The sequence below is a fragment of the Triturus cristatus genome, chromosome 5_2, assembly GCF_964204655.1.
Source record: "Triturus cristatus chromosome 5_2, aTriCri1.1, whole genome shotgun sequence".
Classification (NCBI taxonomy): Eukaryota; Metazoa; Chordata; class Amphibia; order Caudata; family Salamandridae; genus Triturus; species Triturus cristatus.
This window is the reverse complement of record NC_140588.1, coordinates 50749024-50762500: the sequence shown is the minus strand read 5'-3', so window position 1 is coordinate 50762500 and position 13477 is coordinate 50749024. Positions and strand designations below refer to the sequence as shown.

The following is a 13477-nucleotide window of genomic DNA, read 5'->3' as shown; positions in this document are numbered from 1 at the left end:
TTAACCATATAGCACAAGCAATCAATGATACAAATATTCCATACATCTCACTATTTCCCCCCTCATTATCCGTCCAACTATCAAGAAGGGCCTGATTCTGTGTACGGCCATCTTAAGACCACTGTACTGTCAGTGTGTGTCCTACTGCCACCTTCTCGTCGGTCCAACCACCCGATTACGAGAAGGGTGGTCGGACCACCACACGAATGCTGCTACCGCCAGGATCCTGGATTCTGATGGGGTGGCAGCAGAGAAAGTGGCAGTCTCTGACTGCAGTGCCAATGCCGGCACCGCAATGAAGATTCTGACCTGGCTTATTGCTGACCTTTTCATGAGGGGGACCCCGCCATGAAGAGGTGGGGGGGGATGAAAGAGAGGGAAGAGGGCCCTAGGGCGATTTTGCCTATTGGGCAAAGTGCATGTGCCCCCCTTTGCTTGCACTGTGGTGCATGCACTGTGTGCCATGCACAACCTGGTGCATGGTACAAAGTATACCAATGTGCAAGTGGCGCTGCCAAGGCGGCAGAATATGCTTGAGGCTCTATATATGCTAAAGCATGCTGCCGCTGTGGCACTGCAGACACAACACCATCAGCCTGACGGTATACTCAGAATACAGAGGTCGGGATGTCGCCGGCCTGGCGGCTTTCTCCTGACCGCCGCAACAGCAGTTGGACCGCCGATCTCAGAATCTGGACATAAATGTGCAAATTGGAAAATAGCTACATATGAACTATCTAGAGTGGGTGGTTCTGCAAAGCATTGATGAATACTCAAAATATAGTGGAACGCGACCATGTGTCTTCAAGATACTATGAGACGGTGCCAATTACTATGTTTATAAAAGCAGATATTCTCATCTCCGCAGACAAATGTACCAAGGTAAAAAATACTGCTACTTACCCGTCCTCGCTCTGTGAGAGTTGTTAACATGATGATGAGCGACAACTGATGATCCCACACCAACTGCCAAAAATGTGCACAAGTATGAGGAAGTGGTCCTTGTGTAGCTATGTATTTGTTCACAATATCAGTGGAGGGAATTTCCATCTACAGGAGGAAGAAAAACAGTAGAGCTTACTTTTGTACCAAATTTAAACTGTCTGTAAGACAAAGGCCAGACAAAATTGTCAATATGCAGACGAAATTTGCATAGTTCACAGCATTTATTGCCATCTTGTAGTCTTTTATTTTGCAACATTTTCACCTGCATGACACTGATTTGAACAGAAAATGTATTAAAAATCATATTTAAAACCGTGGAACAGAGACATTTTCTGTTTGAAGCAGTCTCCTGCCAGTATTTTGGGTGACTTTGTATATGCAAAGTATGTCCTTACATTCGAATTTGTGCAAAGTGCATAATTATAGCAAAAATTAAGTGGAATTTGCAGGAAAATGGTATTTCACCCGCTCCTAATAACAGAAGGCTAAGATATATTTGCACAACTGTGAGGAAGAGCATCACTCAATACCTTTGCTGCTCTAAATTTAAACTTTTATTGCCAATGTGGTGTTGCCATAACAGGGTTCAGGGGTACTATACCAAATTCAATGTTCCCATATTAATGTTGATGAAAACGAAAGGAACATAGCAGCAACTGGAGAACTACAGTTTGGGCAAATTTTATCTTACTAGTAATTTTAGGCCACAAACGTGATACTGATCCTGCAAAAAAATTATCTGTAGAGTGAATTTTGACCAATAGTGAAATGCAGGACAGACTTCTCGTCTGTACTTGAATCTCCATATTCTAAATTAATATTATAATATAAAATATGCTATTTTTCAAACCTCATCAAACAAAAGGTTCTCTTCTAGCACATTTGTAATGGAATATAGCAAACCACAGAATGAAAAATATTTATATTTTTCAACATTTTGAACTCATAATGCACAATCTTACTTCACCTACTAGATCAGAAAGAGCAGCTTTTTTGCAGACGTTCATTTTTTGCAATAAAATCTCATAAGTCAATGATTCAAATGGGATGGATGCTGTTCACCTCAGCTACAGTATTTTACTGACAAATGTACCACACACACACATACACACAAAACATTACCAAATTGTAATAATGCAAATCAGAGTGGTGCCTTGACCATACACTTGCACCAGAATGCATTTCTTTAGGCACCACATTTCAAGGGAATTATGTTTTGCTATTCTATCCATTTACAATGGATGTTATGTTACACAGGTTTGTAGAGCGCATTTATCCACCCTGCTTCTAGGTTTTTAATACTTTTTAAATTGCATGTTTGGCTTTTTAACAATTTCTCCTACCTAGGCGCACTTGCACTTTACTTGATTCTGCTTGCCTACACCTCCTTAGCTGCTCTGATTCGCATCTCGCTTTTCCTCCAGCCCTGGTCCGCCGCTGCTAATACGCTGTTTGTGCAGAGGACTGGGGCTACTATCGGGCTCCTCACTTCCGCCCTCGCAGTTTCCGCTTCCTCAGCTGCGTTAACGATCCAGTTTGCATCATAGGCATTATCCTATAGGCAAGCACGTCTGCGCCGGTCAGCGTCCCAGAGGCTGCCCAGTTCCCCTCCGGTGCGTTTCTTCCACTATATTACAATAGGGAAAAATTGCTTAGCCTTAGGCGGCTAACCTTATGTCAGTGTACAGAGGCTGATTCGAGCTTGGAAGTAGACTTTCGATGCAATAAGTGCAATAGGTCTCTCCTCCAGCCCAGGTAACACGCATCCAAGATCCTCCCCCGCAACAATAAGTGTAAAAACAATAAGAAAACAGAGGACTTAAAGGCAACCCTTTTAAATTGTCACTTCTTGTAGACGAACAGCCTGATCTTTTATTTCTCACTGAGACCTGGCTGTCTAAAGCCTCCAACCCTACTATCACCTCGGCCATCCCTACGGGTTATAAAATCCTTAGGAGGGACCGACCGAGTAGGAAGGGGGGCGGTGTCGCCATGATTTACAATGAAAACTAGACTGCTCTCCCATCTTGATGGAAAACATCGAGGGTGCAGAGTCCTTAGGCTTCCGCTGTACCTTATCCCCCCCCCATCATAGCATAGCTGGTTTTCTGATTTACAGACCTCCCGGTGCAATTGGAAATGTTACTACTACGCTTAATACAGCCACCACCTCCCTGGCCTTAAAATACAACAACTGCCTTATTCTGGGAGATTTCAATATACATATGGACAATGGAAAAAGACCTTCCAACAATTTCCTTGTTGGAGACGCTGAAGGCCTGCAACATGTTTCAATCTATTTCTTCGGCCACCCATGAGAAGGGCCATACCCTAGACCAAATATTTCCCAACTTTGACATATCAGTAAGCCTACCTCTTCCCATTACCTGGTCTGACAACCTCCTATTAAAATTTGTCATTCCCAACTCTGCCACAGCCCCTTGGGCTAACGCAGGGCAGAGAGTCCCTAATTACAAGACGTTCCATAAAATATCCATCTCGATGTTAACAGATGCCCTCCGTCATTCCTCACCGGAGCTGTCTGGCTGCCCCGACTCGGACGCCCTCTCAATAGATTCATGGCTACGAACCAACATTGATGCAGCGGTACCGGTTGTTTCCCACTCCTCAAAGAGGTCGGCCCCACCAGCTCCATGGTTTAACGATTCCCTCAGATCTAGCAAAAGAAATTATAGAAAAATGAAACGGAAATGGCGTAAATCCTATCTACCTGAGGACAGGAAGGTGTATAAAGACACCTTAAAAGGTCATTACATTCTCGTGAAGGCAGCCAAGAAAAACCTCTGTCAAACCAAGATAGAAAATGCCCAAAATAAGAGTAAGGAAATCTTTGGCATAGTTAAATCCTTTACCGGCATAAAGGATGGGCCATGCACGGAAGAATGGTCTAAGCAAATAGCTCAATTCTTCCACAAAAATATCTCCGTGATCCAACAAGCCTTCACTAACATCGCAGAAGAAGAACTGACCTTCTACCTTATTTCTAATAGCAAATTTCACCTATTGGATCCTCCATCTTTACTAGCTTTCCATGAGTTTCACCTTGAAGAGTCACTGACCCTTCTCCAAAGCATTAAGCCTGGCTCTCCTACCGACCAATGTCCAGCAAATATCCTGAACCTATTAGCTCCCACCATAAACCCCATGGTAAACCAGCTCTTTGATGCTTCCCTCTCCTCAGGCAGCATGCCGAAATTATGAAATAATGCTAAGATTCTTCCACTGATAAAAAAAGGCTAACACCAAACCGAAAGACCCTGCCAACTACAAGCCAATCTCCCTTCTTCCAGCCCTCTCCAAAGTATTAGAGAAGCATGTAAACAAGGCCCTCCAAAAACACATTGAAGATGGGAAGCTCCTTCATGAGTCCCAGTCCAGTTTTAGGGCTAACCGCAGTAAGGAGTCCGCTCTGCTGGAAGTGACTGAATGTCTCAAGGGTAATGTGGACCAGGGAGGCAAGGCTGTTCTGATACTGATCAATATGTCAGCGGCCTTCGATACGGTCCCACATTGAGAGGCTCCTGGAGAGACTTGCTAACATCGGCCTGGGGGGACCGCCTTAACATGGATGTCATCCTTCTAGGCAAATAGATCTCAGGACATCTGGCTCCCCCCTTTCTCATCCCCTGTTCCGGCCATGAATGTAGGTGTCCCTCAGGGCTCCATTCTCAGTCCTACCCTTTTTAATATATATCTATCCCCTCTTGCATTTCTGGTAGAGGAAGAGGGCGCCAAAATTGATTCCTATGCTGATGACACTCAGCTGATTTTTACATGTAAAAAAGGAACCGACATTGACGGGGCAATTATTAGGTCTTGCCTCACAAAGGTTTTTAACTGGCTTAAGATCAATCCGCTGAAGTGCAATCCTGACAAAACTGAAGTAGTTTTCTTTGGTAATCCAGAAACGCCTGACTGGAGCTCTTGGAGGCCAAAAGATCTACCGCCCCGATCCGCGGAAAAGGAGAAAGTAAAAAACTTAGGAATTTTCATAGACAAGACAATCTCCATGCGCTTTCAAATCCCAAATCTAAGTGGCGTTTGCTTTGGCATACTCCGGATGCTAAAAAAATTCCTGCCACTGTTCCCGCTTGAGAGCAGTAAGATCGTGCTGCAGGCTCTGGTGACATCAAAACTTGACTATGTCAACAGCTTGTACCTCGGTCTTCCAAAATCCCTTATCCAACGCCTACAAGTGGTACAAAACGCGGCGACCAGAGCCATCTGAGACCTAATCCCAGATCTAGTATGATCCCTATTCTTAAGTCTCTACACTGGCTCCACATAAAAGAACGGATCAACTTCAAAGCGATGACCATCTTCTTTAAAGCTTTCCACGGCGGAGCATTGGACTAACAACTTGTGGCCCCAGGCATTGGGCTTATGCCCATCCCCTAAACAAGCAGTCCGTAATCTTGGAATAACAATTGACAATAAGCTATCACTTGCTATGGGATCCTGCGGAAACTGCGTAAAATCTTTAAATGGCTACCTATTGAAGCCAGGAAACATCTGGTCCAGGGTCTAATAGTGAGTCGTTTGGACTATGGGAACGACTTATTAGCTTCCCTAAATGAAGACCTCTTTTCTAAATTGCAGATCCTGCAGAACACTGCTGTCAGACTTATCCTAAATCTTCCACCTAGATCCCCCTCAGCCCCTAGTCTGAGGTCCCTCTACTGGCTTCAGGTAAGAAAGACAGGTCATTTTAAAATCCTATGCGTCACCATAAGATCATATATGGTACTGAAACCCGTTATATAACGAAAAAGCTTAGGAGATACCAGCCAGAAAGAATGTTAAGATCCAGTTCAAAATCTCTTCTTACCCCACTTCGAGCCCTCACTGTACGAAACGGGGGACGATCCTTTTCTTTCCTTGCCCCTTACCTCTGGAACAAGATTCCGTCTCATCTTCCCTCCATTGCTGACAACCAGCGCTTTCTAAAGAATTAAAAACGTGGCTATTTGATCAGAAATAACGCTGTCTGGATATGACCATCGGTCCACTGGAGTTTCCGCAAGGGCCATGAGACCTATCTGGTGATATGAACGCTCAATAAGTTCCTCTGACTTTGACTGCTTAGGAGCTGGCTACCTAAATAAGCACATTAAAAGCTACTCAACATCTAGACCCCTAAGATCTTCCAATGCCAACCTGGCCATCGTGTCTTAAATATGCCATGCCCGCAATGGAGGCGGATCCCTCGGCTTTCTAGGTGCAAATTTGTGGAATAGACTCCCTGAGTCTCTGAGACTAACCACAGACCTACTCTCTTTCAGGAAGAACTTAAAAACCTGGCTTTTTAATAACTGATGGGTCTTTTACACACGTTCTCCTCCCGCTGTCACGTGCCAGGACACTCTAGTCTGAATAGCTGTGCGCTTTATTAAATACACTATTTCATTTTATTAGGTCCCTGACAGTGCAACAGAACACCCGTCCAAATTCTAAGGGCCTTATTTTTGAGGCCTTGCTTCACTTTTATACCGCCAGTGCATCACTTTTGTGACGCACCGGCAGCGTAAAAAATGTGCCATGTAGCGCCCTATTTACAAAGTGACGCATCTAGGCAGATGCGTCACTTTGTAAACCCCTGCACCACATTATACCTGCGCCGGGTATAATGTATGCAGGGTGGGTGTTCCCCCGCAAAAAGCCTAGTAGAAGTGGCGTAGAAGTTGAAATATATGAGAATTCAGTGCGCCACTTCTAGGACGACATTGCATCAATATCTAACACCTGCCTCACAGCAGGCGTAAGACTGATGCAGGCCCTTTCACATGGGGCTTGCCCCATGTGAAAGGACACATTGCTGGAGTTGCATTTATTTTCAGACACACCCCAGCAATGCATCACTTTTGCGCCTACAGATACGTCAGAAATACTGACGTATCTGTAACTCCTTGCGACATGATGCGTCATACAGTAAATATGATGCATCCATCATGTCGCAAGGAGGGCACACCAAGAAGTGACGCATCCCTGTTTTCACACACCAATGCATCACTTATCATAAATAAGGCCCTAAATGTGTTTATATCTAATATTCAGGTATAGTTATTTGTGTTTTCAATATTGTAACACAGCAGCAGCTCACCAATATTACTGCAAATAATCTCTGTGACACCCTCCCATTTCTAATATGTTAGGCCTTGTTTTGATCTAAAAGAAACTTTTTATATGTATATTGCATGAAACATAAACACAACATTTATCTGCAAAATAGCTGTACTAGACTCTCACACATCAGGTACATAAAAAATAAATTGAAGGAAAACAGTATTTAAAACATTCTGTCCCCTGAAAGGCTGGGGCCCTGGGCCCGAGCCCACTTTGCCCATGCATTAAAACGTCTCTGCCTGTGCTCCAGGATCACATCTGAACCCAGGCAGGCCTGGTATGTGGTGAGGAGAAGGCCATGTAGGGCTCAGGAATGGTGGAGGCAAAATGCTTCAGACAAGTGCCCCAGAATGCACACAAGCAACAGTACACATGCTGCCCAGTTCACAGCAGCGGTGTGTGGTTTGACCCTCAGCTGCTGACATCGGCCACTTGGATCTGAGTGTGAAAGCCATGCATGGCTTTATAAAAGTTTTATGCGAGTGGGATATTTCATGACACCTTAACCTACAGACCGAGGGATGCGGGTGCTGCAGAACAGTGCACGCCCTTCGAGTCATGGACTAGGCTGGCCTGCCCGTCCACTTAATCTCCCCATGCCTAAAATAAAAATTATTTTGAACTTGTGTAATGTAACTGCCGGTTATATAAATCGCTCTAGTACCTTCAGGTCGGATCAATTTAGCGCTATATGAAAATGCCCAATATGTGAAGAAACAGTACCTTAATCACAGGGCAAGCAGTGGACGGACGCTAATTAAGATAAATCACTCTGTGCTTGGTCCATGCCCCACAGAAAGAAAAGGAAGTGACGAAGAAAGAGACACCTTGCACATTCTGCTGAATCAAAAGGCAGCAAAGAAAAGTGATAATGATGCCAATAAATACTAAGTAATGGGCGGGCTAAAAAACGCTTTGTTTTCTTTTAAAACACAATAGGCTGCAGGCTTGACCTAAATAGGATGACAATGAAAACATGCACGTTCCAAATTGCAGCTTCAGGACATTCATGCACAAAACAAATCATGTATTAGTTTATTTCTTTTCACCTTTCTGTCAGGCATAGATTTCAGGTTAGACAGTTTTTTCTTTGAACTAGATTCATCCTAGTACAATGACATTTTGCAAATATGATAAGCAGCATAATGTCGACCTGGTCATCTGACTTTTAGTTATTTCTAGCAATTATACAAAGAATGCAGATAGATAAACAACAACATAAGAACACGTCCCCCTTATCTACTGCCACTCTCAAATCTCACAGCCCCTTCACTACTTGAACAGGAACCACTGTTTTACCAATGATTGTAATAGTATTGTGAATCTGAAGATAGGAATATATAATTTATCCTTACTCTTTTATGGTCAATGTATGATCAAGTGAGACTCTGGGTCATACGTACATGCTCTGCAAGCTTTTTGTTTTTTATTAATTTATTATAGGTTTTTATAACGTGCAGACCTAGCCATAAAGGCCTTGGACAGCTTTAAAGTTAACAGAGCAGTAACATTAAAGTGGATTTAAAAGTATTAATAGAAACTTGCAGAAGTGGGCAAATGTTGGGTCACCAGGATTACAGCACATCAAACGAACTGCAGAGAAGGAGCAGGTGTGTCTTTAATAAACAGTCTAAAAAAGCTGAGTATTTTGGTTCTTCCAATATTTCATATTTTAGTGTATACAATGACAATCTGTGAGTGCATTGTGTTTGTCAGATTCACTAGGGGGATCAAATTGCTGTACACCACCATCCTTGTGTTTTTGTGAGCATTTTATATATGCAGGGTGTTTTGAGGAATGTACTGGATTTATCTAAGCAAATTACACAATGAATCATGCGGACACTGTATACGTGGTTAGTAGTAATGTGCATATTTGCCTTGTAGAGGTCTTGGTTTCTTCAATTAACAAAAAAGTGTGCTACAACCCCCAAAATGTGTTAGCCTTCCTTGCCTGGGATATCCCACTATTATTTTTGCATCTGGGTACATATCTTTTTGTTGCCTTCAATGTTTTTACTAATACTAGAATAACATGTAACAGGATGTTTGAGTTGCATGGGCACAGTAGTGCACTCCTTCTGTCTATTAAGATACAAAGTATCAATTCATTTGAAAAATAAAAAGAGCCTGTCTGATATAGTTACAAATCTTCCCAAAAACTCTGATCTCTATTTTTTCATCTGTGGAAAACCGAAGAATATACCCGAGTCAAAGGGTTTATAATTGATTCAGAATCCTGTTTGAATGGGCGCCTGCCCGAAGAGACTTGAGGGTTCCAGCAGTTGCAAGTATAATAGAGGGAGCTGGTTGGATACTTTGTTCAGATGAACAAATCACTCACCTTCGGTAACACTCTTTCTGATGAATACTCTAACAGTAGATTCCTCATCATCTGAATATTCTACGGCGTCAGACTGGATCCGAAAAATCTTTAGCAGTACTCCTGTGCACCAGTAGGTGGCATCACAAAGGTCTGCATCAACATTGTTCCACCCCAGAAGTGACATGCGGAGCTGCATACAAGCAACACCATATAAGCAACACCATATAAGCACCACCCATGCGTGCGGACGTCAGTTGCTTTCTACGCTGTCTGCACCGTGAGACCCAGAGGTCAATAGCACATTAGACCTGATCAATGTGCAGAACTATTGACTTTGGACTTTGATAAATGTTAAAGTGACCAGTTCACTGAATGGGGAGGTGGTAGGGTCGGGAAGGAATCTACGGTTAGATAGAGTATCCACCAGAAAGAACATTACAGGAAGATGAGCAACGTATTCTTCTGATGGATACTTCCATCAGACCCTTTCTGTCAGACCTGCCTGCCCAGACCGTAGTGTTATATTAACATGTGGAGCGATGCCCACATAGCAGCCTGGACAATGCCCAGAACAGGGACTCTGTGTGCCAACCCTGTGGTAGTAGCCTTGACTCTTGTGGAGTGGGCTCCCAAGCCTTCTGGGGTTTGCTTTTTAGCCAATACATAGCAGGTTTTAACACAAGAGTAATCCAGCGAAAAGAACAAGTTACTTACCTACGTTAATGTTTTTTGTGATGGATATTGCATCTAACTACACATTTCTCACCTTTTGAATATACCAAGCATCATCTGGATTTGGAAATGTTTTGATAACTCTCCCGCACCAATAGGAGGCACCAGCTCTACCTCACCACCGCACTCGGCCCTTCGGATCCTGACTGATGCTTGCAATATTCGAAAGATAAGGAATCTGCATGTAGAAGATTCCATCCGAAATGGTCATTTTCTGCACTATCCTACCCATCTTTGCTTCAGCGAATTCAACAGAGGGGTGATCGTTTACACAATGTTTCCTGGTATGATCAATATAGAACTTAAGAGCTCATTCGGGATCCAGCAGATGGTGTCTCTCCTTTTCTTTAAAGGGCTGAGGTGGAGGAAAGAATGCTAGGAGGGTGATGTTTTGACCAATATGAAAAGGAATTACCTTCAGGAGAAAGGAGGCTTGGGTCATTAACACCAGTTTGTCTGGAAAGAATGTAATGTACGGTTAGTGGATACAGAGCGCTTGTATTTCACTCATACACACTGTTGATGCTATGGCAATGAGGAAAACTGTCTTTAGTGTAAGGAGCTGCAACAGACAGCTGTGCAGTGGTTCAAAGGGAGTGCACATAAGGAATGTGAGAACTAGATTCAGGTCTCTCTCAGGCGTGATAAAGGACATGGGTGGAAACACATGTTGCAGTCCTTTTAATAAACAACAGATGATTTAAATAAAGAGGGCTGGTTCAACAAACCACAAAAAAAACTTCAACTGTGCTCAAAGCAGGCACTTGCTGGGCTAAGGGCAACACAAAGAGCAGCATTTCAGATAATTTGGCTTGAAGTGGCTCAATCTGTCAAGTACCACACCAAACCACAAACTTGTCCCAATGTTAGGCCTATACTGGTTTCATGGAGGGACGCTGGCTGCCAGTAAGACATCAACTACTTCAAGAGGAAAATCGAATGAAGTGAACTGTCGCCACTCATTCTCCAAGCATAGAGATGAAAATTGCGCAGGCTCAGGTGCAGGACCCTGCCTTGCTGCTTTGCCTTAAGATCCTGCTGATGAGGCAACCTGATTGGATGCCTAGGAGTTCAAGGTACCACACTCTTGTTGCCCAGTATGGTGCCACTAGGAGGACATGTGCTCAATCATTCCTGATCTTCTTCAGTACTTGGTGCAGAAGAGAGGTAGCGGAGCAAAGGCATACATGAGTTCTGAGCTCCATTCTAGGCAGAATGCTTCTCTGAGAATGAGTTGAAGTGGGCACTTCAACATGCAAAAATACTGGCACTGCCTGTTCCCCACAGTGACAAAGACACTAAGCCAAGGTTCTAGCCATTTGCAGAAGAGACCTTGCACCACCTCTAGATGTAGCTACCATTCGTGATCCGCTAGGTGATTTTGACCAACCTGGCATTCAATGATCTTGTGTGCCACCAGTAAAATCCCCTGGTGTTCCAGCCACTTCCAGAGGCATAGCGCCTCCTGACACAGAGTCCATGACCCCACATCACTCTGCTTGTTGCAGTCCTTCGTGGCGGTGGTGATGTCTGTAAGCTCCTGCACCAGCCTTCCTCTGATGGATGGCTGGAAGGCATTCAACGCCAAGCGCGTGGCCTGCTACTCCAGGAGGGTGATGTGGAGTCAAGCCTCAGCCAAAAACCAGGTGTCTCTGATCTCCACTTCTTCCAGGTGGCTTCCAAACTCAGAAGTGATGTATCAGTCACCACTGTTAGCTCTGGGTGTAGTACGGAGAGGGGTCTTCCACTGCCCATTCAAAGTTCAACAGCCACCACTGCAGATCTTTTGTTGTTTCCTCCAAAATCTAGATATAGTCACAGAGCTACCCCTGATGCTGTGCCCACTGGGACTTTAGATCCCACTGCCGCAACTGCATGTGCCATCTGGCATGTTTTACCAGCAGGATGCAGGAGGCCAGGAGCCCCAACAACCTCAGAGTCATTCTCATTCAGATCCAGGACAGAGGCTGAAAAATTTGGATCATCTGGATCAAAGCCCAAATGTCCCAGACTATCCTCTCCGGGAGGAAGGCATGGAATTGCACTATGTCCAGAATAGTTCTGATAAGTGGCAGAGTCAGGTGTGACTTCGGCACGTTGATAGTGCAACCCAATGGACATTAAGAGGTTCAGTGTAGTCTGGAAGCGGATGACGACTGCCTGGGGCAAGCCCACCTTTAGCAGGAAGTCGTCATGGTAGGGAAAGACTCAAACCCCTGACCTCTGAAGATGTGCTGCAACCATGGCTATCACTTTCGTACACCTCTAAAGGAACACTTGTGAGCTAAAGGGGAGCACAGCAAACTGAAAACTTTCCTGCCCCCCCTTATCATTCTGCAATATGGGGGATGTCAAAATAGGTGTCCTGCAGGATGAAGCTACTATCCAGTGTCCATGGTTGAGGGTAGAAAAAAACAAAGCCAGGATAAGCATCTAGAGCTTGCCCCACCGCAGAAAGGCAATTAGAGGGCGAAGGTCCAGTATGGAACCAAGGCCTCTGTCCTCCTTCGGCACCAGAGAGTTACAGCCCGTTCCCACTTCTTATGTTGCCACCCTCTCTATGATGCCTTTGGTCAAAAGGGCCTGCACTTCCTGCTGTGAAACAGACAGAAGTCTGTCAGCCATCCTGCGGGTGATGGAAGGTGCGGTTGGATGGAAATAAATGGCAGGGAATAACCATAATAGACATTTTGCAAAATCCACTTGTCTGAAGTGACTGCTTGTCACCCTGGGAAAAATGCTGGATACTGCCTCCAACAAGGTGGCTGTGTGTCTGGAAGGATACACTAAAAAGGTTCTGAGGCTGCTGCAACTGGAGAGGCTTGGGAGTGGGCTCTTTGCTGTCCCAGTTGTCCATATTGTGGGTGCCGCAGCCTTGGAAACGGTCACTGCCATAAAAAGGTAGTGAAGCCTGTGGGGTCTGATGGACTGGCTGCATGGGTGAGTGCGAGCGGTATTGAAAGCCCCTACTTTAACCAAGGAGGGGGCGAAAATGCAGGAGAAACTGACTTGTTGGAGCAGACAAGTATTGAGAGCGTGCTGTGGCCCTGCTTTCTTTAAAACACTTGAGGGCGGAGTCTGAAGCAAGAGCCATCTAAGGGCATCTCCTTATTGTGACACTGGTGCCAACATCACGAACAAGTAAATCTGCAGTATCTAACCCACAGCAAATTGCTACTTTTGCCACATTACGGCCATCCTGAATGGTTCGTGTAAGGGTGGGTTTGAGGTCTTCTGGGTCAGAAGATAGTACCTGAGTCACAGAGCCTCAAAGGGAATGAGTATACCGACCAAATATGCAGCTAGATTTGAAGGCCCTTAATTCCAGGC

The 13477-nt window shown here is 44.5% G+C and overlaps 1 protein-coding gene across 9 annotated transcripts in view; it reads right to left on the bottom strand.

Annotated features, from left to right (window-relative positions):
* Positions 1–13477, bottom strand: part of PTPN3 (protein tyrosine phosphatase non-receptor type 3) — a 1752022-nt gene that overhangs the window by 250602 nt on the left and 1487943 nt on the right. For all 9 annotated transcript variants that reach the window (XM_085606835.1, XM_085606836.1, XM_085606837.1 and 6 more), the window contains one exon: positions 904–1050. In XM_085606835.1, the coding sequence (XP_085462961.1) occupies positions 904–1050 (147 nt within the window). The remainder of the gene's footprint in view (positions 1–903; positions 1051–13477) is intronic.